We start from the raw sequence: 27,492 nt of genomic DNA, 5'->3' as shown, positions 1-27,492 counted from the left end.
TAAAAAATAGTCAAAGTTGTCCCACTGCACAAAAGTGGAAACAAGGAAGATTCAAGCAACTACTGACCAGTGAGCCTTACATTAGTTGTAGGGAAATTAATGGAAATACTCTTGAAAAAGTTGTAGAGTATCTCAAATCCAGCAATTTACATGGTCACAAACAGCATGACTTAACTGGGGGTACATCATGGAACAAGGGTTTGCAGGATGGAGGTAGCAAGACAGCCACCAATCAAAACTGCAAAATCCGGCGCTTAAATGTTTGTTAAGAGATGGGTTTAAAAACAAATGATTACGATTAATTATCCACTGCTGCTGCAGGTGTTCTAAGGGGTCTGCTAGTACCCACACAAGAAATTTAGGGTACTAGCATGGTGTCATTTGTTTTCCATTTGGGGTACATCATGTCAAACCAATATAATTGACCTTTGTATTCTGAGTGGGTGACAAAAGGAATAGATTAAATTTTTCGGTACTTATATGTTAGTTGGGCGCCCACTAAGCTATTTCCTTCGTTTTCAGCGTCCCCTCGCTACGCTCGCCATGCTTCGGGCTCAGTGGCTCGCTGCGAATGCCACACTATATAAAATCAACTCCATGCCGACATGGATAGTGGGGGGATGAGCGTACTAACTATAGTGGGTGCCCAAGTAACATATAAGTACCAATTTTTCTGTAAATGTAGCTTAGTAAGGCTTTTGACACTGTCCCACATCACACAGTGCATTCCCAGAAGGGGAAAATGTGCCAGTGCCCCAGGGACTCAGACCAGTGCTTTTTTTTATCTAATTGGTGACATTGCTATTGATATTGAAGGGAAAGTATGCTTCTTTGCAGAGACACAAAGGTATGCAACAGGGTAGAACACCAGGAGGGGTAAAACAAATGATTGATGATCTAGGTCAGGGGTTCTCAAACTATTTGCTCTGGGACCCTGTCAGACAATAAAAATTATTACAGGACCCCAGCAAGTTACCACAGAATGGCCGCCACATGTGTGGTCAGTGAAGTGAAGTACACGCTATTGTGACAGGGAGGCAGTGGGTAATGAGGGGATGGAAAAGGGGGAAAGAGGGATGGAAGAGGGAAGTAGAGGATGTTTACTTAATGAGTTATCCCCTGTTCCCCCCTTCACAGACACATTAATCTGATGGTCAGCAACATGGAATGGTGACCCCATTCTGAGGTGGTCAGGACCCACAGTTTGAGAACCACTGATCTAGGTAGATTAGAGGAATGGTCAAGAGAATGGCAACTACAGTTTAATGCCCAAAAATGCAAAATCATGCACTTGGGTCTCAGAAATCCAAAGACTATAGTATAAATGGCACTATAATGGAAACTACTCGCTGGGGCTCACCAGAATGCCCCCGCTGGTGACATAGCGCTCCATCTGACTAGGATGCGCGAGCGTCCCAGTTTCTGGGCGGCGGGGGATGCAAACCCTGCCTGTCTCCGCTTCAGGGAGATGGGCAGGGTTAGGGTGGGGAGCGTGGAGGTGGGATCGAGCGGCGGGGACTGGCCGCAAGGTGTTGGGGAGCTCCATAGTAAGGGGATGCGCGTGTGTTGTAATCTCTGTAGACTAGTTAAATGGTCAAGAGTGGTGACTGCAGTCTGTCTTTCCATTTATTTGATATTTTTATTCTGTAATCTTTGCCTGAAGATGTTTTATTTGTACATTGTTTTTATTTATAATACTTAATATATGCTGTATGTTATTTTTGTCAATAAAACCTTTATAAAAATGAAACACAACAAAACTGTAGATAAGAAGTTTATTAATTTACATAACTGTCAAAATATCATTTTGTCAGAAACTAGTATAACAATCCAGTTTAATTAGTTCCAGTGTGTAAGAGACCCCTGTTCTTATAACACAACAATCACTTTGTAAATATTCTTAAAAAAATACACTACATGTATTAATGCTTCTATTTTACAATATTTTTGGGATTTCTTGCTGTGCTCATTCACTCATGTGTGCTGTGAAAATGGAGAAACTCATTAAAACTAATGCTTAAGATTCACTTCATCATTACATATACAATTCTTAACATTCTAGGTACTTGTGAGTTATCTGGGCGTCCGATTTTTTGATTGTATGCCTTAAGTTAAGGCATACAATCAGATGCGATGCGATGCGATATCGCATCGCATGCGACCATCGGATGCGATGACCCGATTTTTCCATAGGAATCAATGTTAAAATGGACTGAGTCCATTTTAACATGGAATTCAATGGGAAAAAGGGGTCCTTTTCATACCCCTACTATCCAAGTGGGCATGGAGTTGGATATAAACCTGTGGCGAGCGTAGCGAGCCACCGAGCCCGAAGCGTGGCGAGGGGACGGTATTCCGTGTCCCCTCGCGGGGCTCGCTACGCTCGCCACGCTTCGGGCTCGGTGGCTCGCTACGCTCGCCACAGGTTTATATCCAACTCCATGCCCACTTGGATAGTAGGGGTATGAAAAGGACCCCTTTTTCCCATTGAATTCCATGTTAAAATGGACTCAGTCCATTTTAACATTGATTCCTATGGAAAAATCGGGTCATCGCATCGCATCGCATCGCATCGCATCCGATGGTCGCATGCGATGCGATGCGATGTCCCGATCCGACCCGATTTAAAAATCGGACGCCCGGATAACTCACAAGTACCACATTCTAGTATATGGAATTAACCCTTTGAGTGCCAACATCTCTGTTAGAGATGTGCAAAATATCCACTAAAAATGACAACATCTCCGTGAGAGATGCGTAAAACATCGCTCTCTGCACTGTAATTCTTAGCCTTTTGTTATGGCTGAAAAGGTTCTTACTCTGCTAGAACTCTCATCTACAGCAATAAGCACATGCAAGCTTGTGTTTTTGTTGGTAAGCACTGCAATGGTTGCAAGCAGTGGTGGTTTTTACCTATGTTCTGCAGTACTACAGCCCCCCCCCCCCCCCAAGGGGTAAAATCTGTCACTGTGCTCAGTGTTTCACTGTGAGTAGCAGCAGCAGCATCCTATTGGAAGTCTGACCTGCCAGTCACCCAAGGCAGTCCCACTGGTAGGTGTTTCCTTCATCTAGGGTGTCTCTTTGGCTTCTATGGGCTGCTGCCGAAGCAGCCCATAGAAACTGGGGTATGTGCATGCACAGTACCTAGGTGATACTGCTCAAGCGCCTGTCCTGGTGCCTGTCATCTACATTGTACAGGCAGGTGGGCAGCAGTGGCGGGAGCTGTCGGCATCATGGCCAGCGGCAGCCCACCTCCTACAATCAGAGAAGGAAAAAGCTAGTGGCGCCTACTACTATCCTACCACCCTCACAGCCAATGCCGATATGTCTGAGATGCTTCTGCATGTGTGTATGGATGAACCACCATCACTGACATCGCAACTGGGTTGTCAAATTTAAATACCTGACCAGGTTTCTATGTTTGGCCCAAAACATTGAGTGGCCGATTGGTAAATTTGTATAATTTACCTGATCCACATCATAGTCTCGCTTTTGTCTTTTAAGTGGTACCTACCCTTATCTTCTTACTCCCAATTTCTCAGACAGCATGCTACATGAAAAAAAACTACAGATTTAGTCTTCCTAATGATCCTTTGGATGAAGAAACATACACAGTACAAAGAGTTTCATTAAAAATGTATTTTGTCTTGTAAAAACCTAATCTGATACATTAAAACCAGTTACAGATGTGCACACGCATAGTATAAAATGAGTATTATAGTATAGTAGTATTTGCATCCACAAATAGTCGCAGCAGCCTGGCTAAACCTGTATGTTTTCCCAGGATATGTAAAAATGTTTAGTATTTAAGGCCTGTGTTCACAAATATGTACAGTACAATACAGGTTAAACATGTATACAAAAAAGTTCATATTTATATCATTGGTTCAATGAGGACATCAGGAAGTAAGTATCATTTTACCCATAAACCCCATGGTTATCTAAATAATGCTATATGCATGCTATGAATCCACATGACCTTAACCATTCTCCAGTCAATAGATATACAAGCAGATTTGTAGTTTGTACAGCTTTCAGTTATTATTTTTTTTCATTTGTAGTTTCAAAGAATGTAGTTTTAAGTTAAAACAGTAACCTTTATAATACTGTTCTGTTCAGCAATCCTAACAACCAGGCAATCAATTGCCTGGTTGTTGATGGCTGTATAAATACTTATCTAATGTAGATATTATTTTTCTTCAAATACTTTAATGTTACCATTTCTGACTATAGAAATAGCAGTACTCAGTGACTGGTCATTTGCATAGCACTACTTTCCAATCATAAATGTATATTTTACATCCATATATGAATTGACAAATGTAGAAGTTTAACATTTGTTTTCAAACTTTGTCCTTTGCAGTGCACTGATGTTGTATGAAAAGTATTTTTATTAATATTATATTATATATGTGCTTTTAATTAGAAGATATCCTTTTCAGAAATTGTTTGTGAGATATTGTTTGAGGTAAGCAGCGCCACCTAGTGGTATCAGCTTATTGCTGCTACTACACCACATCATTGCTGCTAGTTTTCAAACTATATAGGCATTTAATGAAAACAAAACGATATGTAAATTGGAAAACTGGGTCATCAAGCTGCCAGTGAGGGACACTTCTGGTTATATGAATCACCTCTCATAACCACAATACAATACCAAAAAGAAAACACCAGTATACATGTGATCCTGTTACCACGATACACTCAATAATACCAATAGATTTTGTTTCAATAGGACCCGTACCATTCCAATAGGTCTACAAAAAGTGTAGACAAAATATTAATGACTCCAATAAATTCAATCCATAGTTTTGTTTGTTACATAAGATAGAAACATTGATGATATTGTTATACAGTTTTTAATAAAAAAATACATAAAACAGGTGTAAAACAGCAAACTCTCTCCATATAGTATTGTCTCCAAAGCAATTGCAGACAATAAAGACACGATAGAATGAAAACAGGCATCCTTCCAATGGGTCATCAATGTTTTTATCCTATGTAACTAACATAACTACAGATATAATTTATCGGAGGAAATAAAGCCTATGGTGATGTGACTGTATGTCCATATGCTATTTTGTCTACACTGTTTGTAGACTTATTGGCCCGGTAAGGGTTCTATTGCAACAAATAATCTATTGTCATTATTGAGTGTTTTGTGGTAACATGATCAGACTATTGTGATTTTTTATTTCTTCTTTTGGGTACCATTCCCAGGAGGAAAATTGTATGAAAATACACTTCAATAGCGCCCAGGGATATACTGGTGTTTGCCTTTTGGTATTATATAGGCGTTTAAGCAAGCAAGGTCTAAAATGTTTTTTTTAGCTACCCTAAGAATGAATACACTGCAGCCAGATTTTGTTGTTTACTGTAGTCTATAATTATTTAGATAACCTAGAACTATAAAACTGCATCATTGCAGAATATTCACTTCAATATAAGGCTATCGTAACAATTGCAATTTGCGTAATTTACCATGAGGAGAAAAGGTAGTCCAAGGCTAATCAGTAAGAACCCCACCTGCCATTAGAATGTCACCAACCTGAGAATAACTGAGGTTGGTGGGAACGGGGTAAGCTGAGCCAGCTTGGAACCGTGTTTTTGGTGAAAAAAATTTAAACCTTTAATAAGGTTAAAAAAATACCCACTTTTTTTCCAACTGATTTTGGCCACATGAAAACAACCTTTTTAATCATGTTATTCAGGGGTAGATTTATGAAGCAGTGATAAGGGAGGAGAAGTGATAAAGTGCCTGGTACTTTCTCACCGGCCAATCAGCTTCTGACTGTTAAGTTACAGGCTGGGTTTAAATAGGAGCTGATTCGCCGGTGATAAATTACCAGGCACTGCATCACTTCTCCTCCCTTATAACCGCTTCATAAATCTACCCCTGAGTTTGTAAGGCAAAGTCAGGAAATCTTGTGCAGTATTCATTCTCACGTAAATGTTTAAAGCATTAGTATTGAAAAAGGGAATAAAAATTGTTTATGCAGGTTATTTGCTTACACTATCTATTTAGGTTCTGGTATACGGAAATGGCATTAGACAGCTTCAAGGTAAAAATCATAGCACATAAAGAAATAGCAAATTTTGCAGAGAGTATTTTAAATGCTTCATAACTTTTTGACCTATTGATAACATAGAATTGGGATTTTTTTATATACCAGATTTGATTTATGCATCACTCTTACTAATACGTAGACTATAATATTGCATCAAGCAAATTGTTTTTTTATGAATAGCAAATGTGTGTATATTTTAAAATATGAAATTATTTATAGATAGAAAGTGGGCAAACTGTTATACAAGGTTCGTTCACTTCACTTTAAGAAATTAAAATGTAAAGTACAGTATACCCAAGTGAAAAACAGATCATTTTACATCTGTACTTCAAAATCAGGGTTAAATATAATAGTTTTTTTAAATTAACTGAAAATCTGCCGAAGAAACATGGAACTATAGTAGAATTCAAGATCACCTTACCATTTCAATGAGAATATTTGTTCATCCACATAGGGGAGAAGTTACCACAGGACAATTGATCTTCTGTAGCCATCCAATTAGCTCCAAAGTCAGCCTCCCACTAGTGAAGTTCCGAAATAAATCCCGGAAACTTACCACTGATGATATTTTTTATGCCCGAAAACAGGTAATTTTTTGGGAACTAAAAGTCTGAAAAATCTTGGTAACATCCCGTTTTTTTTTACACCTGAAAAAATTACTGCTTACAATTAAATCCCCCTCTTAATTGCTTTTAAAATGATCTCTGCTGCATTAGTTATTTTGGTAACATATAAATTATTTTATGTTAGTACATGGTTGTACAGTATGGCCTATTTTTAGACCTCATTACAAAATCTTAATCATTTGGAAAAATTTGCTTAACACTTTCAGTTCTTTATTGCAAAGCCCAAACGTGGAGCACATCATTCTCATTATCTATCAAAGTTTCAAAACCACTCTATAATTCTGTCACAGTGTGTGGAGAGCTTTCCTCTTGATGCAGGGACATAAATACCCTTTGTTTCCAATAGACAAGACAGCACAATATGGAAGTATCATTTTTGTTTTATATACAATTGTGTTTAAATTAATATGGTTGCTTCTCGAGAGAACTTTGGTTATGTATGGGAAATAGTTGGAGGTAGAAAGCACCTTTTCTTTCCAGGTCTGGCACTCCAATGAATATGTTGGCTTAAGTTTGGCTCATTTTGCTGACCAGCCATTTAATGCACTTTGTACTGCTGGGATTTCCAGTCCATCATATTATTTTTACTTGCTTTACAAATGGGTGTCCTCTTCATCTAGATCTTCTCTTGTTAGGTTGTCAAGTGGCACAATCCAGCTGTCCCCAAGCTCTCCATTAGGACCCCCCTTTTTCTCCTGCATCTCTGGAGAGGTTTCCATGACTTCCAGGGTTGGGTTATCATGATATCCATTTTCCATGGTCTGAAGCTCTTCGGTCAGTCTCTGTAAAATTTCAGAAAGAAAACAAATATTTGTTTGTAGGCCAAAGCAGTAGGAAAAATAAATGGACATGTAAGTTATTTGTGTTGGAGAAAACAAATTGCCATTTTTGTCTTGAACATCAACATACACTACTGTGCAAAAGTTCTAGGCAGGCGTGGAAAAGTGCTACAAAGTAGGAATGCTTTAAAAAATATATTAGTGTTAATATTTTATTTTATCAATTGAATGAACAGAAGGAAAAATCTACATTAAATCAATATTTGGTGTGACCACCCTTTGCCTTCAAAACAGCGTCAATTCATTTAGGTACACTTGCACACAGTTTCTGAAAGAACGTAGCAGTGAGGTTGTTCCAAACATCTTGGAGAACTAACCACAGATGATCTGTGGATGTAATCCCATGCTGACTCTATGATGAGATCAGGGCTCTGTGGCGGCCATGACATAACTTCCAGGACTTCTTGTTTATCTTTACACTGAAGACAGTTGATTTGATTTAGATTTATCTTCTGTTCATTCAATTGCATTTTGTCAATTGATAAAATAAACTATTAACACTTATTCTTTTTAAAACATTCTTGCTTTGTAACATTTTTTTCCACATCTGCCAAAAAATGTTTGCACAGTATTGTACATTTAAAAAGTCAGCAAGTGTTGTAAAGCTACAACCCCAATTATCAGGCTACTCTTCTAGAGATGACATAGCATAAGTCGCTAAAATAATCAGTATTTGACTAAAATATTGGCATATTTCCTATTTATTTTAAGTCACTCAAAATTTCCCATTACATAAGTTGAAACTATCTTGTTTTCAGATTGTTTAGTATTATCAAATAGTACATTAAATCAAGTTTCAATTTATTTCTGATTTGGAAGTGTGATATGCTGTGGTCAATTATAAATGTTTAAAAAAAAAAATTAAGACAAGATCTGAAAGCTACAATAATGAATTTATAGTATATATATATATATATATATATATATATATATATATATATATGCTAAGTACTCCTTAACAGAAAGTGAAAGTAAAATGATCTGATTCTGTTTCAAGCTTGCTGGATATAGAAAGAGGAAGCTAGGAAGACAGAGATTGGAGGTAGAAGCACATATGGACTAAGCCGTCATTTTAACTAGTTTAGCCATACCTCCCAACATTGCCGGACAGGGAGGAGGGATGCAAAATTTTGGGGGCGTGGTCTCGTCGCAAGGGAGCGTGGCCTATTGTCGCAAGGTCACCCCCCATTTTCGCCACTGTGGGGGCATGGCTAGTGGCTCTGGGAGTTGCTGGTTATGTCCCCAGACCATGGGGCTGCATGAATAGACGCAGCGTCAATTCATGGGAGAGGGGGGGGACTCCCAACTGCCCCCCCCACCGCAATACACTGCCGGCCGCCGGAGGGAAAACTGGGACTTTCCCGTGATAAGCGGGACAGTTGGGAGGTATGGTTTAGCAATACTTTTAACTAGTTAAACAATACGAAGCTTCTTTGATGGCATTTTCTTTTTATTACACACTTTTACATAGGAATATTAAAAACGTATGTCTTCTACAATAGTAAGCTTGCAGAAACTTAGTACTTCTGAACCTGTTAATTACACAAACATTATAGAAGTCCATTTTACCTGTTCTCTTTTCCAGGTTTGTCTCTGGTGCCAACATCCATATATAGCTGCAATGATCAGCAGAACCACAGCTAGGCTGACAATGGCACTTATAAGGGGAATGCTCACCACGTCTTCATCTAAACTACTCAAATTATTGTATGTAAACAATGAGTTGTTCTCCTAAAAATGAAATGGTCAAGATACAATCTGTTAGATGCAAGGCTAGAATGTACATAGTTTACACTAGTATGCAAAATGTCCTAGCTGAAATGCTTGCTATACAACTAGCTGAGGTGTTTGGAAGGCTTTGCTTACTAAAGACAAAGGCATATATTCAATGCCGTGGGCGAGCGGTGACTGCGAGCAGGACTTTTTGCTCGCAGTCACCGCTCACCCTGTCAGTATTCAACTGACCCCCCTCATACGCAAATTCCCCCTCGCTCCGTTTTTTGAGCGAGGGGGAATTTACGAATGTGCCTCCAAAAACTGCGAGAATCGAGGCTAATTACAGCGAGTTTGCTGCACTAGCCTCGGCTCTCGCAGTTTAGGGGAATCCTCGCCGTTCTGTGACTGTGAGGATTCCCCCGGAACGTTGCATAGTGCGAGCGGCCGGCGCGGGGGTTAAACTGCGAGGATCACTGGTTTTCTGTGATCCTCGCAGTTTAACCCCCTCGCCGGCCGCTCGCACCGGCATTGAATACCTGCCAAAATGTAGAATTCAAAGTTATTGTACCAATTTGTATTTAAGCTTGAAAATATCCGTGTGATAGCCCAAATAGCACTCCCCTCCGATAACAAGGATGTGGAATAGGGGTCCGACAGTCGGGATCCCGACAGTTATTGTCCCGACGTCGGGATCCCGACTGGCCGGACCCAGACAGCATGGTGACCTCAACTAAGCCCCTTGCGGGCTCGCTACGCTTCAGGCACGGTGGTTCGCTACGAGAGCCACCTATTCTATTCTCCCTCTATGGGGGTCGTGGACCCCCACAAGGGAAATTAGCAGGTGCCCGTCGTGAACCCGGCTGTTAGTGTTTTGACAGTCGGGATCCCAACGTCGGGTAAATGCCTGTCAGGATCCCGACTGTCGGGACCCCGTCCGGCACCCCTATAACAAATGCTATATAGCAGTATGTGTTTATTTTAACGTGAAAAACTAAAGTAATTTTGTGTAAAGCCTACTATTCTGTATTACACTAAAATGCAAATGAGGGTGCATTCCATGTTTCGCATATATCATAAACCTGAGCAGACTGGATATTTAAAACATTTATTTAGTGGTATTGACCGATATTACTCTGTAAATTTGTGGGAGAATCTCTCATATATTCAGGACCTTATTCTAGACCACATGCAGCGATGCAAAATTCACAGCGCCCGGTTTTAAAGTAGTTTGTTTTTGGTTTATTTTTATTCAGTGATTAGCCTGTGCCCTATTTAGACATACACAGCAGGTATAGGAGAACTCTAGGGAAGCCCTAATAACACCATATGCAGATAGTGTTATTATCACAGGCTCCCTATGCAATTTCATTACAATTACATTTTAGTTAATTTTGGGAGATCACATTTGCCATTATAAATATAGGAAATGTGATGTGATTTGAATTTAAGGGTTGGAGAATTTTGTGAATTCTCCAATTTACTTTTTAATCTTTGTGATACTTAAATAATGTTAAAAGGGTGTAAAAACACTGATAAATATGCCTGTTAGTGCCGTATTACATCAATGCCTTTACTGGATGAGAGATCTTAATTCCTAAATGAGGCCATACCAGCCAAATCCAGCCCTGTGTATGATCTATACATGATTTCTGCATACTTATCTCGTACTGCACTATTGTTGGTTCTTTCTTTATTTTATTTTGTGTGTTGTATTTTACAGTTCTAATTTAACGGACATTTTTTTAGCACCTAAAAATGGAAGGAAAATATTTTACCTTATTTTTGATACTTTTTACTTGTTCGTATATTTCTTTTGGATCTAAGCGATCTGAAAGATAGATAGTTTGGTTATACAGTATGTTGTAAGAAATGTAATTACAGTGAAAGATGCGTTCTTGAGCTCTGAAGCAATTATTGTGTTCTACAGTTGTGCTCATATGTTTACATACCCTAGCAGAATTTGTGATTTTCTGGCCATTTGTCAGAGAATATGAATGATAACTCACAAACTTTTCTTTCACTCATGGTTAGTGGTTGGGTGAAGCCATTTATTGTCAAACAACTGTGTTTACTTTTTTAAAATCATAATGACAACAGAAACTACCCAAATGACCCTGTTCTTAATACCATGTATTGCCCCTTTTAACATCAATGACAGCTTGAAGTCTTTTGTGGTAGTTGTAGTTGAGTGGCTCAATAATATTGAGGTCAGGAGACTGAGATGGCCACTCCAGAACCTTCACTTTATTCTGCTGTAGCCAAGGACAGGTCGACTTGGCCTTGTGTTTTGGATCACTGTCATGTTGGGACGTACAAGTACGTCCCATGCGCAGCCTCCGGGCTGATGAGTGCAAATTTTCCTCCAGTATTTTCTGATAACATGCTGCGTTCATCTTGCCATCAGTTTCCAGTGCCTTTGTAGCTCACACATCCCCAAAACATCAGTGATCCACCTCCGTGTTTCACAGTAGGAATGGTGTACCTTTCATCATAGGCCTTGTTGACTCCGCTCCAAATGTAACGTTTATGGTTGTGGCCAAAAAGTTAAATTTTGGTCTCATCACTCCAAATGACTTTGTTCTAAAAGTTTTGAGGCTTGTCTTTGTGCGGTTTGGAGTATTGTAAGCGGGATGCTTTGTGGCATTTACGTAGTAATGGCTTTCTTCTGGCAACTCTACCATGCAGCCCATTTTTCTTCAAATGCCTCCTTATTGTGCATCTTGAAACAACCACACAACTTTTTTTTCAGAGAGTCCTGTACTTCTGCTGAAGTTATTTGTGGAGTTTTCTTTGCATCCCGAACAATTTTCCTGTCAGTTGTGGCTGAATTTTTGTTGGTCTACCTGACCGTGATTTGGTTTCCACAGAAACCCTCATTTTCCACTTCTTAATTAGAGTTTGAAAATTGCTGATTGCCATTCTCAATTGCTTGGATATCTTTTTATATCCCTTTCCTGTTTTATACAGTTCAATTCCCTTTTACCGCAGACAATTATTTTGCTTTCCCCATGGCTCAGAATCCAGTCACGTCAGTGCAGCACTGGATGAAAGATGCAAGGGTCTTTCAGGAGACCAGAAACTCACTGACCTTTTATACACACACACTGATTACAGCAAACAGATCACAGGTGAGGATGGTTACCTTTAGTAGCCATTAAAACCTGTTTGTGTCAACTTGTGTGCATGTTATCAGGCCAAAATCTCCAGGGTATGTAAGCTTTTGATCAGGGTCATTTGGGTAGTGTCTGTTGTCATGGTTTAAAAAGAGTAAACACAGTTGTTTGACAATAAATGGCTTCACCCAACCACTAACCATGAGTGAAAGAAAAGTTTGTGAGTTATCATTCATATTCTCTGACAAATGTCCAGAAAATAACAAATTATGCTAGGGTATGTGAACATATGAGCACAACTGTATATGCCATCGCACCTTTTCACAGCGTATCCAAGTTAGGAGTCTGAACCTGCTCTGTCTCTCTCTCTATCTATGTATCTATGTATCTATGTATATGTATATATATATATATATATATATATATATATATACACACACACACATCTATATAGATATATATATATAGATAGATATCAAATCTGGTAAGCAAAATACAGTAGATCATAATTTGGTTTAATAAATAACTAAACATTTTTAATATTACAATTTGGATATAAATGTTGCATCACTATCCTATATAATAAGATTTAATGCTGCTCCTCACATCTATGGGGGGATTCAAGTGTTGTGAGTGCAGGAGTCCATTAGATGGCACATGTCAGAGCAATGCAAGTGTTGCTCCATTTAGGTGTGAACAGCGACCAGAACTTTGACATTACTGGTATGTTATACTGTCATTGCAATTAAATAAACTGGTGACAAAGCAAAGGTTGTGAAAACATGCCATATTGTTAAAGCTTTTAGTTATAAAGGGATTAACATACATTGGGCCTGATTCAGGGGTGTACGCAATGTTGAGGTCTGAAGCAGTGGAACAAATGTTTTTTTTGCCACTGAGCATGCACTTAATAATTAGCATTTGCGGAAGCACTGAGGATTTATTTAGTGAGTGACAGGAAGTTAGTGTTGAGGGAGAGTAATGGACGGCTAGAAAAATGCAGGCCTGACTGGACCGGTTTTTCGGGTGTTCCCTTGTCGGCCAATAGAAATTTTTCAGCTTATGCGAGTGGTTGATAAGGCAGTGGGCGTCAAGACCGGGGCTGAATCGTTACCATATTTGCACAAGTCCACTGCAAACTACATTGTAGCTCTGTTGTGCTATTGTGTGCACCTCTGAATCAGGCCCTTTGTTATTGCAGGGGTACTCACTTTCCACATAGGCATCTATTATCTCTAGATGATTAGCACTTTGATACCCCAAAACTATTTCACATTTGTCCTTGTTTGGCTGGTATCCTGGCTTTAGAGCTTTGCATAGATACATTAATGCATTCTTTTCATCCTCTTCCTCCTTTTCAGGTTTATTAGGGTTGTGTGTCTGAAAAACAAATGTTTCCATTCAGTTTATAACAACTTAATGCAGACATTTCAAAGATAGTACAAGTCAATTGCAACATCATGCACTTGGGTTTCAAACCCCCAAAGGCTAAATATAGTATAAATGGCACTATAATGAAAACTACTGAAGAGGAGAGAGATCTAGGTGTTGATATTTCAGGGGACATAAAGGCAGGTAGGCAATGTAACAAAGCAATGAAGAAGGCAAGTCAGATGCTTGGTTGCATAGGGAGCGGTATCAGCAGTAGAAAGAAAGAAGTAATAATGCCACTGTATAGGTCATTGGTACGAGCTCACCTAGAGTATTGTGTTCAGTTCTGGAGACCATATCTCCAGAAGGATATAAATACATTACAGACTGTACAAAGAAGGGAAACTACAATGGGGCATATTGTACACCACAAACAACTAAAAGATCTTAAAATGTAGCATACTTGCCTACCCTCCCGGAATGGCCAGGAGGGTCCCGCAAATCGGGTCCCCCTCCCAGCCCCCTGGGAAGGTGGGCAAGTCTCCCGCATTTTAACCATAGCCCCCCCCCCTCTCCCCGTGGTCTAAAACTATGAATTTTGCGGGTCCGCGGGGAGGGAGCAGGGCTAAAATGACGCGATTCGAGTCATTTTAGCCCCTCCTCTCATCCACGGAACCGCAAATTGATGTGGCAGCCTGTCATGGGGGCAGGGCTTGCTGACATCAGCCGCGCCCTGCCCCCAAAACTAAGCCACTTCCCGCCCCCCTTTCACTCCTCTCCGGGCTTCTGCCAAGGAGGAGTTTTAAAAAGTCTGCAGGTATGAAATGTAGTCTGGAGCAGAAAAGCAAAAGGGGGAATATGATAGAAAGTTTGAAATATACAAAGGGTTTTATCAAGGTAGAGGTGAGAGACTTTCTACAAAAGAAAAGTATTTGCGCACTCTCTACCTTTGATGGGAGGCTATTCCACTTGTCCACTAACCTTTCTACCAAGTTTCCTTTGAACTCTCTCTGAAACATAGTACATTTGCCCCACCTGCAGTGTAACATGGTTTTGCCAATTTTGACAACAAATATGTCCTGCAGTCAGGGTTGAATTGGGCCCTTAGTTCACACCATTAAATTACAGAAATACTGGCAATCACTGCAACTATTACATTTGTCTTTTGTCTTTTACCAAGGTATTTGTGTAATCTCATCATGGAATTGGAGGTGGCCTATGTCCTAATCCTAATATTTCCAAATCAGCAGCGTATCTTCTGTATCTCTCCTTTATGGTGCCTATCTCCATACTTTTAGCATTTTTGGGGTCTATTTAGTGAACGGAGTGGATAAGTGAGCCAGTGGAACAGTTGCCCCCTTACCAGAAAACAGTAACTTCTATTCCATGAAGTCATAAACCCAGGGCCGGTGCAAGGCACCGAAGCGCCCCAGGCGAGTCGGGGTGGGGGCGCCCCGGTGCCGGGGGGAGGGGTGGTACCTGTGTAAAAAAATTGCTGCCCCGGCGTCCCTGCAGTGCTGGGGCGGTCAGGGGTGTCCGTGCCATAGGGGTACCTGCAGCGCCGTCATGTGTATAAAGCTGGCTGCGGCCGGCGGGGTCCCTGTAGTGAATAGCAAATAACTAGCGCTTACCGCACCGCCGCGCGCATAGCGCTAGTTATTTGCTATTCACTACAGGGACCCCGCCGGCCGCAGCCAGCTTTATACACATGACGGCGCCGCAGGTACCCCTACGGCACGGACACCCCTGACCGCCCCAGCACTGCAGGGACGCCGGGGCAGCAATTTTTTTACACAGTTCGCTGGGGGTGAGGGGCGAACTGCCGCCCTCCAGGTGCCGGAGCCCTAGGCAAATGCCTAGAGCTGCCTAGTGGTGGCGCCGGCCCTGCATAAACCACATCTCCAAATCTGATCACATTTTACTGTAAGCTTTACTGTAATAACAGTTCACAAACTCCAAAAATATAAACTACATGCTATACATAAAATAAAAGTATTCTAGCTAAACCCTGGAGATGGCAGTGTTATCATGTACGGTACTTATGTAGTATCTGGGCTGCCGATTTTCTAATTGTATACCTTACCTTAAGGCATACAATCAGATGCGATTTGACGCAATTTTCGGCAAAATCGCATCGAATCGCATGCGATGCGATTTTCTATAGGATTCAATGTTAACAAGGTCCTCTTCATTTCCCCACTATCCAAGTGGGCATAGAGTTGATTTTATAAAGCGTGGCGAGCGCAGCGAGTCACCGAGCCCGAAGCGTGGCGAGCGAAGCGACGCAGATTTCTTAAAAAGTATTCTGTGTCCCCTCGCGGGGCTCACTACGCTCGCCACGTTTCGGGCTCGGTGGCTCGCTACGCTCGCCACAGGTTTATATCCAACTCCATGCCCACTTGGATAGTGGGGAAAGGAAAAGGACCCCTTTTTCCCATTGAATTCTATGTTAAAATGGACCATTTTAACATTGAATCCTATGGAAAAATCGGGACCATCGCATCGCATTGCATACGATGCTACCGATCCGACCCGATTTCTAAATCTGACGCCAAGATACTACATAAGTACCTCATGTACAATGTACATAAATTAAATGGATTACCTGCAGTGCTTGGCATAGAAATATTTCTATACTCTGGATTGCCTTTTTTATAAAATCTTCTAAATCACACTTCGATATTGTAAGGGTTGTACAGTACACATGGTGCAATTGCCTTGCTATTCGATCAAATCACACAGTAAGGCAAATGCGTTTGATTGGGACTATATAGTACAGATCTGTACTATATAGTTTTGCCTGTATAGTGTATTTATCTACTTGATTTCGATGCCGCAGGGCCGTGCATCGGGACCAAATGCCTTCGATTTTGATTCAATTTTGCTTATATGAGCAAAGTCAAATAGAAAAATAGACCACATTGTACCGTGTGTACGGGGCATTAGAGGGAAACAAATGGTGACTCTGTGTGTGTGTGTGTGTGTGTGTGTGTGTGAAAATATCTTGTTTTGGTGTGTCTGGATAGACAGGGTCCTGATTCAGACCCATGCACAGATCTCCAATCTCTATTCCGGAGATCTGCGCAAACAAGCACTTAAAATGCAGTCTTGCTGCAACCGCAGTTTAAGTAGCGATAGTCAGCGCCAACGAAGCAGCGACATTTCCTTGTTTTGGCTCACAGTTGTAGCAGCTCTTGAAAGGGGACCAGACTATAGGTCAACATGCATTTTCACCGTCAGTAGGTTAACCACTATAGATCGACATGCAAAAGGTCAACGTTAACTTTTTTTTCATTTAAATTTTCTGAAATTTTTGAAACTTTACCATCCATGTGAACTCGATTGGCAAGGTTATCAGGGTGAGGCACTAGGCCTGAAGTATGGAGAGCAAAGGAGTACACTAATTGGGGGTGTTCAAATGTAAAAATGAATACCAAAACCTTTAAAAACTTATGTCAAACTTTTCACGTGTCAACCATTTCCGTGTTGTCATTTTGCTCAACCCTTTTCCCCGGTCGACCTTGTGCATATCGATCTTTTGTGGTTGACCTAGACACTGTAGACCTAATTGCTGTTGACCCTTTGATTAACACCCGTTTGAAGTATACCATATATACTCGAGTATAAGTCGACCCGATTATAAGACGAGGCACCTAATTTTACAACAAAAAACTGGGAAAACGTATTGACTCAAGTGGGACCCTCACTCGAGTATAAGCCGTGGGGGGCTTTTTCAGCATAAAAATGTTCTGAAAAAGTAGGCTTATACTCGAATATATATGGTATTTCTAAAGTATGAGTATAATCCCAAATCTAAAAGTTTTCAGGACCATAATGTGTGAGTGAATCTTTTCCCCTTATTTTTTTTTCCTACAAATTGAAAAAGATATAATTTAGGATACATTTACTAGTGTAGACTTGCAAAAGGTGGAGGTGATGCCATGGCAACCAATAAGATAATAGGCCTCCTTTATCTGTACATGCTAGAAAATGATAGCTAGGTATTTCAATCCTGAGATTGAAAAATGATCAATCCCAGGTTACCCAGGATTGAGTTCATCCTTGAAAAGACCACCTGCGGGCTGCCGGGAGAGTTGGGCGCACCCCAGCTCTGCATAGCAATATTGGATGAAAAAGTAGGCTAACAGCAGTTTAGGATTCGAAGCATCACTACCAAATCAGTGTGTGCAAATAGTAATGCAAGAAAGAAAAGTATAGGTAAGTGAAGGATAAACCAGAATGTTTAGATTTGCAAAAGTGTATAAAATGTCATAGCAATGACATCTAACTTTAGTGGTTCCCAGCATTTTTAGTATTGTACCTACACAAATTCTTGAAGACTTCATATTAATCTTGAAAGGAAGTGATTCACCATTCACTTTCTTTTGGCATATGACCTAGAGGGAAATTAAGGTTTTAGTAGTGATTAGGTTCCATAATCGAGGTATTTGCGTTTTATCTGAAACTTGCAGCTACTGCTCATCATGCTGTCAAGTACAGTAAGTAATACATTCATCATGTTTATAGTACTAAGGGCAGTTTTATCAAATTTGGAGAGAGATAAAGTACAGGCTGTTTTAAAAATTACGGGAGCTGATTGGTACTTCATTTCTCACCACTGTCTCTATCCAATTTTTGATAAATCTACCCCTACATTTGATAGCCATGGAGTGGCCAAGGTTCCTAACTTGACTAAACCACCCTTTTTAAACTTTGCTCTGCAGTATATAATATATGTAAAAGACATTTACAGCTTAATTGCCTACAGTCTGGGGGGCTGCTGAATTTTGGGTTGCTCTCCTGGATGCCCAGAAGAGTAATAGTGTGTACACATGGTAAGATTTGGCTTCCGATGTTCCCGATATAGGGAACATCAGAAGCCAAATTGCATGCTTTTTTCGGGCTTGCGAGCCCGATGCGCTGCCGATGCGTGCTCCCGTTTTAGTGCAAATCGGCAGCCAGATAGAGAGGGCTGATCTGCACTATATAGTGTAAATTGTACCCCTCTAGCATGCCGTGAGATGCGAGTCCCGATGCGATCTGATCGCATCGGGACTCACATCTCACAGCATATCCTGCCATGTGTACACACCATAAGGCTCCATACACTTCACAGAGGTATGGATGCAACCTCTCATGCAATACCTCGGCAACTGCCCCAGGGATCTGCCTTTCTCCCCAGTGGCTAGGATCTTATTTCAGATACATCGTATTCAGTCCTTTTTCATACGATGTATCATATGCAATCCCAGTCATCTGATTTTCAGATCTGATACAATGCGCATGGGCCCGCATATCGGATGGGAATTGGAGGTAAATTACATACTATATGGCACCAGGGCTGGATTAAGGGGGAGGGCACAGGGGGTCAGTACCCCTGTGCCCCCCCTCTATTTAGATGTTAATTTTTTAGCTAATGGTTTTGTGCATGGGAGCGGAGTAGTGCTGCAGCTTCACCTTCACCTATCTGCCAACGTGACAATGATTAATGGTGCTGAGCATCGGGAGCCAAGTCACACTGACTGCATAAGTGTGCAGTGCATTACTGGGACTTGCCTGAGTGGGATATTCAATCACCGGTGCGCATCTCCCGTCGGGGAGATGCCCACCGGGCCCTATTCAATGCTTCCCTGACAGCATTGAGCAGGGTATCTCGGCAGAACAAGCTGTCGGGCTCGTTCTGTCGAGAACGGCCGTGAAGTGACAAGCTGCTGGCTGAAGCTCGCCTCTTCCCGGCCGCAACTCGCGGCCAAGCTCCCTTCTCACTCCCCGCCAGGCGGGACATTGAATCCCATCTGCATGTTCTCGGTTGAGCTGACCAAGAACGGGACTGGGTCATGGCGGTCGAGCAAGCTCGACTGCTGTGACCCTCACAGTGAATACCCCCCTAAATCCCATGAGACTTTGCACAAGAGGTCAGAGGCTGAGAGGCTTGTGCTAAGCTCTGCTTGGTGGAGCTCATAATATGTTTCTCAGGCCCATGGAGGATAGCAGCAGCCTTGTCATAGGAGGGTTTTTAATCAGAGGCAGTGCTGAGCCTGTTAGGGCTCCTACAGAGTAAGGTAAAGAGGGACAAACACAGGCTTTTCATTTGGTATTTTATATATATATATATATATATATATATTTATGTTTATATTAATCCCCGCCCTGCAGTTACCCATTAACCAAGTTTATACTGCCTTTACTCTGTGTTTTGACAGCGTAATATTTTCCCTTGCAGTTTGCGGCCAGTAATGACAAGTGGGAGTGGGCCCCCCTGTCTAAAGTGCAGGCTTTATCCGGGGCCCGTATGGCACATTTCACACGATTTATCGGCCTGATGGGTCAAAAGCGTGTGAAAAAGAGCCATATCATATGGGCACCTTAAGTTTCCCAGAGGCCATCTGGCACATTCCAGGGGTGTGGTATAGGGTTCCGACAGTCAAGATCCCGACAGTCATCAGCTATTCTATTATCCCTCTATGGGGGTTGTGGACCCCCACGAGGGAGAATAGCCGGTGGCCGTTGGGAACTGTCTGTTGGTGTTTTAACAGTTGGGATCCCGACGTCGAGTAAAAGACTGTCGGGATCCCGACTGTTGGGACCCCGTCCGGGGATCACGACTGTTGGGACCCCGTCCGGCACCCCATTCCAGAGGCTGGTCACTTCTTAATTCACTTAAGGTGATGGTCGTGGCAGACAAAAATAATACAAAAAGAATCACCTGCTTTCATCTGGCCAGTGGTCTAGCAGGCATTGGCCTCATGTGCCTTGTTGTAAATCCACCACTGATCATATCCCTGCCCCTGACTGATCATGTCCCTGCCCCTACACCTGCTTGTAATTGCAACATTGAGTAACTGGGGTTGGAGCCACTATAACACAATCATATGCCCACTTTTATCTTGATTTGGCCTGTAGGGGGTAGCCAGAAAGTATGATGTACATTATCAGAAATCTATGCATAGTGAAAAATAATATAAGGTATTTTGGACATCTATCTAATATAAATATTAGATATCTGGAAAGTTAGGATTGTCTTTTTTTTTTTTAAAGAAAATATGTGTTTTTAAATTCGGAAATAGACTATAATGAGAGTTATATATGGTATTGGTACATCATTTATTTACCGTAATGTTCTCTTTATAAGTGTATTGTATATTAGAATCAAGTGATGTAGTCTTGGTTGAAGCTTCGGGAGGGGTCCATTTGTTAGTAGCAGCATCTGTTAAAGTCTTGACTGAAGTGGTAGAAAGCGGGATCACAGAACTTGGAGTAGCTATACCTGTAGCTAGGCCTGTAGTTATGCGTGTAGTTAGGCCTGTTCTGTGTCCAGCATCTGTTATGTTAATTTCCTCTGATCTTGTAGTTGTAAGAGATGTTGCAGTTTCAGCACTATGGCGCAGCAGTGATGGTGCTGTAAGAGTTCAGAAAACACACACAATTGTTACACATAGGAGCATATCCAACTGAAGGCAACATTTTATTTATTCCGGGGCACAACGTTTTTCTTTTACTGAATTGAGAGTGAGAAATTTAGCTGCAATAATGTCAATATGAATTTGCAAGGCTTTCTTCATGCATATTCAGTGCAAGTGAAAAGTGGGCAAAATCATGTTGCACTGCCGTTGGGGCTGATATAACTCGTAAAGAGAGATTTGAAGCTTAATTTAGACCTGATTGCAAGGCAATGGGCAAAACCATGCGCACTGTAGGTGGGGCAGAGAGAGTTAGATTTGGGTGGAGTGTGTTCAAAATGTTATCTATATTGCAGTGTTAAAATAAAGCATCCAGTATTTACTCTGCACAGAAACAAAATAACTCTGCACCTTAAATTTGCCCCACCTCAGTGGCGCACGCAGAGAGGAGGGGGGGGGGACACTTTTTTTTTTTCAGACGGAGATGTCTGTAGTGACTGCGGCTGGGCATCTATCTGTGCGTAGCACGGGAGAATGAGATGGCCGCAGAGGAGGTGCAGGCAGAGCAGCAGTATGCAGCGGTTTGGAGAAGGAGATCTGCAATAGGATGCCGAATCTAGCAGCCGCTGACAGACCAAATACCTGCTCCCCCCACTCCACCCCTCCCGGAGATGGCCAGCGGGTGAGGCCTCCGAGGCTGTATGACAAGGAAGTAGGAGGGAGAGCATCCAGCTTCAGAATATACTGAGTATGTATTTAGGTTATTTTCTCTGTGTTTCTCTGTGTGTATATATAAAATGTGTAAAGAGGCTCCTGCCTCAAAATGCCAGTTTTCATGTGGCGCCAATATATATGCTGGAAACAACCCATTGCAATTCCTGCGTTTGCCCCTGCACCTGCAGTGCAGCATGGTTTTGCCTATTTTGAGAACAGGTTTGAATTCGGCCTATAGATCTGGATAGGGTGTGTTTTTAAACTTAAATCTAATACCCCTTTCACATCGCAACTAATTACCAGGTACAAGGCGGTTTGACCCGCAGAAAGCAGAGTTCTTACCGGTTCCTTGCCGTGTTGCTTGGCGGTGTGAACAGGTTAAATGGGTCGAGCAACCCGTTTCCCTTCACACTATGGACGAGGCAGCACTTGGAGCAGCACCAGCTCTAAGCGATGCCTCCTCCCCCGCCCCCGATGACGTGCCGACTCCCTGCCGCAACCCCAGATGACATCAGAGAACCGGCAATATAGACAGTTCACTGTGGGGTTGTGAACATCCCAAAATGCAGGTTAGTGCCGGGACTAAACGGTTTCAAAGTCCCGGTGTGAACCTTCATTTTGCGATGTGAAAGCAGCATTAATCTGTTTAATATATGTGGGCTACATGCAAAATTAGCCAGTATTTTTCCTGCACAAAAAAAATATAACCAATTAAAATAAATCTTTGCACGTTATATCAGCCACAACCGCAATCCTACAGTACGTGGTTTTGCCTAGTTGTGTGATTTGCTTGCAACTCTGAATCAGGCTCAAAAGACTTCACTTGCAACCTTAAAGTATGGTTTATAGTAAAATATGTACCACAGTTCTTTATTTTTATTACAACAGGTAACATACAGACCACTGTAAACAATGCTATGTTACATCATCCATGTGGTATATCATCCACATACCTCCAAACTCCCTAAACTTTACTTCCAGAAGGGGGGGGGGGGGTGAACTTGATGAAATGGGGCATGGCTTCACTGCACAACACTCTGCAAGCCACGCCTCCCGTTTTCATCACTGTGGGGTCCTGGCCAATGCTCTGTGAGCTGCTGGCTGTGCCACAAGTCCACCTGTCTCCTGTGAATAGACGCAGTGTGTATATGCACAGCATCTTTTCATGAGCAGTGAGTGACGGGGTAACTCCACAAATTCACCACTGCCCCCCCACAGTGGGATACTGCTGCCCACGGGTGGGACAGCCCCCCCCAGAAAGTGACTGTTCCATGAAAATCAGTACATTTGGGAGGTATGCGTTCACACTGTGTATACACTGCACATTTTTTACTTTTTTTATATGTATGTATTTAGCAATAAATCAAAAACATTTTATAACATTTGAATAGAAAAATGCATACCTACTGTACTGCGTGTGATGCCAATACCAGATGCACTTTCTGCTGGATTAGTAGTAGAGCCAACTGGGGCTGTTCCACTTGCTGTAGTCTCCTTGACAACATTAGGTGTATTTGTTATTGACACGTTGCTGGAGGTGTCAGTCTTTGTTGTTGCTGCTGCTGTTAGTGCTGGGCTTTGTGGTAGTATAGCCGTGGTTACTCCAGGGCTTGTAATTTCCACTTTTGGTGAGCTTGCAATTGTGGAAACAGCTCCATGAGAGGGCTGGGGATTTAGTGTGGTGCCTTTAGTTGTAGGTGCAATTGTTGTTGGAACCGTAGCTTGCTTAGTAGTAGCAGGTGGGGAAGTAGCAAGCGTTTGAGTAGGAGCAATAGTAGAAGGGTTTGTTGTCACTGGAATAGAAGTTGTAGATGCATCATGTCCTGAAAATTAAAATGAAATGTATAGTATTTTATGCATCTTCATAGTAATGGTACATTTATTTAAATGGTGCCATTCCAAGTCTCATACATGACCTAAAGTAAATTTCTACTTGATAGTACTCAGCTCATCTCTTTGTATTAAGGGCCTGTGTTATGTTTGATGAAAAAAAAAAGAGAAATAGCCAGCAGAGGCTGCAGCACTGACCACACAGTGCAGGAGGTCTGCTTAACACACACACACACACACACACACACACACACATATACACAATACATGTTACGGTGTATGTAATATGTAATGGACCTTGGACTTTGCATTACTCTTCACTCTCCTCCCAAACCCACCCCCTGACTGTGAAAGTTAAACTCAGCTCATAACTGGTGGCAGCATTCTCTCCTCTAGTGATGAGGTTCCAGATTGTTCACTTGAACTACACATTATGCATAATGTGCTATTGCACAGGACTATTTTGTTATAGTCCATTGCTCTTAAACTATACATATATACAGTATACAACCAGTATATTCCATAGACACAGTATTTATCAAGGAGACCAGATAATGTAGTAATGGTTAGCCAAGCCTCTAAGCATGGGCTCCTACCAGTGATAAAAGTCATTTTTCAAACCGAGGGGTAGATTTATTAAGCTCGGTGAAGTGATAAATGGTCTGGTCTTTATCACCAGCCAATCAGCTCCTACCTGTCATTTTTCAAACTAAGCCTGTAACTTCACAGTTAGGAGCTGATTGGCCGGTGATAAAGTACCAGCCACATTATCACTTCACCAAGCTTTATAAATCTGCCCCACAGTCTGTTACATGGCAGTTAGTAGCTGGTTGGCTGGTACTTTTTTTCTCTCTACAAGTCTTAATTTCCTAGAATCTACCATAATTCAAAGACAGCTAGTAAAGCAAGTAGGGTTCACACATGCTTACCTACTGTACTTTTAAATTCTACAGGAGAAGTCTGAAAAGAACTAGCAGGTGGACTGTCTTAGGAGCGGGACTGGACCAGAGGGGTCATTCAGCCCACCTACTCTTAGCAAAGTGATGCAGGTCGCACCTATTTGAATTGGGAGCTAGGTCTAAATGATGCTATTAATATAGTATTGCGTCACTAGGCCCCACCCGTCTGCATGGACCGCAGATTCATCCTACTACTGTTCTCCCAATTCACTAGGAAGTGGGCAGAATGCAGTGGCTTAGCAATAACCCCCACATTTTTTATAGATACACCACTAACAGTATGTGGGAGGGGTGCCCAGAAGGAGGGGGGAACCCCAATAGATCAGGATTCCCTCACTGAATCCAGGAGAGTAGGCAAATATGGGTTCACATCAATCAACATGTAGCACATTTAACAGGTTTATCCTGATACAGTAAATCTGGCAGTTATATTTCAATTACTGTGACTTCTCATTGTGCACTTTGAATCTTTTGTATTAAGTGAAACCTATAAATAGTAGCAGGGGAAGTGAGAATATTATATGAGGAAATGATGTGAACACGCCTCATTCAGACAGGCCAGCACTCACATTCTTATGCACAATGCTTGTGACGACTTACATTACAAAGGTACAATTACAAAAATGGGTCCACCAGGGAAAGACTATGGTTGTATGAGGATTACAGGGAATATAGATTGTAAGATACACTGGGGCAAGGACTTTTGTGAATGTTCAAATATTCTCTGTAAAGAGCTGCAGAATATGTGTATGCTATTGTGACAGGGCCACTAGTATAGTAGTGGAAGGCAGCTGGGGTTGGATGGTTGAAGAGAACGAGGGTTCACCATCCATTAGGCTCAGTTCAGGTCTTTGTGCTGTTAGCCTGATAGAAGGCTAATAAGTACCTTCAGCTATGGGAGTTTTGTAAAAAGGCTGCTAGACTAAGAATTAAGGGCAAGTCGGACCCAATTTCCCATGAGCTCCCCGGTATAGCTCTTTTACGATGTGCCATTTTTACATGCGATAAATCGCATGCTATTTATCACATGTAAAGACTCTCTGGGAACTGCGAGGTCAGTAGATTGAAAAACAAACAAACTGGTGAGCAGCAGGTCCCAGGCAGCAGCGGGTGCCGGGCTGCGCTGAGTGCCCGGGGGTTGGGGTGACTTTGCAGCGGTGGGCAGTGTCCACTGTCTGGAAGTGCTGAGCAGCAGGTGCTGGGCAGCCAGCGGCAGCATTACTTTAAAAAAAAATATTCAAAAGACAGGCCGGCTGTTGATTGTCTGAGAGTGAGAGCAACAGCCGGCCTGTCTTTTGAATGAAAAAAAAATGATACTGCCACTTGCCACTCAACACCTGCCGCTCAGCGATTCTCGACAGTGGACACTGATGACCCTACCTCTGCAAAGTCATCCCCACCCCCTGGACGCTCAGCACAGCCCGGGACCAGCCGGACATACATGCACACACACCTACACAGCCGTATCCAACACATTGCGGGTTCTAAAAAGCACCCGTGATGTGCCGTTGATGCATCCAATAGATTTAATTTGCCGGATGTTCAATCTCCAGGGTCCGAACCAATGCGCACGGGACCGTGCATCAAGTCGGAGGGGATGTTACACACATCCAATTTAGGCTGATTTCTCGGCCCGATCCATCGGGATTGGGTGAAATGGGATCAAATTGTATAAGTGTATGGGGGCCTTTGGGGGTCTCTGCCTGGGGAAAGGAGACACTATGTGTGGGAGACAACCTGAAACCAACAAACTCTGAGAGGAATGAATCTGTTACTGTTTTCTAGTGAATAAGTTTATTATGCATATTAGTTAGAGCCAGGCGGCAAGGATTTATTTTGATCTTTTATTTGTTTGATTAACTAATAAAACTGGTGGAGGCCAGTTGTACCAACATACTGGACTGATTTATAACCTCTCAGCTGCTGCACCTTACCATATACCCCAGGAGATGGTACCTGTTCTCCCTTATTAATACCTGGTAATAAATAAATGGGGAAACCACATAAACAGTGGTTCTGCACTTTTACAGGAAATGCATTACCACTGTTTTTTCTTCTTTCAATGGCAAACTATATATACAGAAGTTCAAGCAGGCCCAGCATCTGAGATAAAGTATCACTTTGTTTAAAAAGTTGACTCAACTAGTTGAAAATATTAAAGTCACACTAAGCTTCTCATGTCATTTAATTACATTTCCAGTATTACCACTATAATATAATCATACTGAAGTTATACAGAAACATTTTACATTTACTGTAGTTTTCTGAATAATTGTGTTGTTGCCACCACCATGATCGTAATGTATATAGTATTTACAGGATGGTTGATGTCCTATACTTAGGACACGTGGGCATGTACTGAGGCTCGAGGAAAAGAACTTCAGTACTGAATTAAGAGGAGGATTCTTCACCATTAGAGCAGTAACATTCTGGAACTCATTGCCGGTGGGGGGATTACAGCGACTACTGTTGATGAATTTAACTCAAAACTGGATACATTTTTGACACTAAGGGAATCCTATAGATATGACTTACTCAAGTCAGTAGTTACAAGACATATAGGTTGAACTTGATGGACTAATGTCTTTTTTTTAACCTTAATTACTATGTTACTATGTGTCTGCAGTGCCTCATACAAAAGTTCAGGCTTGTTGTACTATTCTGCAACCTAAAAACTGTGGGCTGAGGTAGTCTAAAAATCCAGTCCATTATATTGCTATATACTTAATGGAAAATCCAATAGGAAAATAGTGGATAGATATCAGGTCTCCGATATGCACAAAGGGAGCCCCTAATGGGTCCCACTACCGGTGATGGGGACAAGACATCCATCTTACAGGAGCAGGGGACCGGGCA

General features: G+C 41.8%; 1 protein-coding gene across 1 annotated transcript in view; it reads right to left on the bottom strand.

The window, feature by feature from the left end:
* Positions 1-5,620: 5,620 nt before the first annotated feature.
* The window catches only part of PODXL (podocalyxin like), a 64,134-nt gene continuing 42,262 nt past the window's right edge, over positions 5,621-27,492 (bottom strand). The window contains exons 2-8 of the mRNA XM_083183334.1: positions 23,251-23,670; positions 20,846-21,132; positions 18,059-18,130; positions 13,574-13,742; positions 11,025-11,077; positions 9,103-9,264; positions 5,621-7,476 (exon numbers count right to left, since the gene is read on the bottom strand). Of these exons, the coding sequence (XP_083039460.1) occupies positions 7,288-7,476; positions 9,103-9,264; positions 11,025-11,077; positions 13,574-13,742; positions 18,059-18,130; positions 20,846-21,132; positions 23,251-23,670 (1,352 nt within the window). The 3' untranslated portion in view covers positions 5,621-7,287. The remainder of the gene's footprint in view (positions 7,477-9,102; positions 9,265-11,024; positions 11,078-13,573; positions 13,743-18,058; positions 18,131-20,845; positions 21,133-23,250; positions 23,671-27,492) is intronic.

This window comes from Crinia signifera, chromosome 4 (assembly GCF_055691185.1).
Source record: "Crinia signifera chromosome 4, ASM5569118v1, whole genome shotgun sequence".
In the NCBI taxonomy this organism is placed as follows: Eukaryota; Metazoa; Chordata; class Amphibia; order Anura; family Myobatrachidae; genus Crinia; species Crinia signifera.
This window is presented reverse-complemented; position numbering and strand designations above follow the sequence as displayed.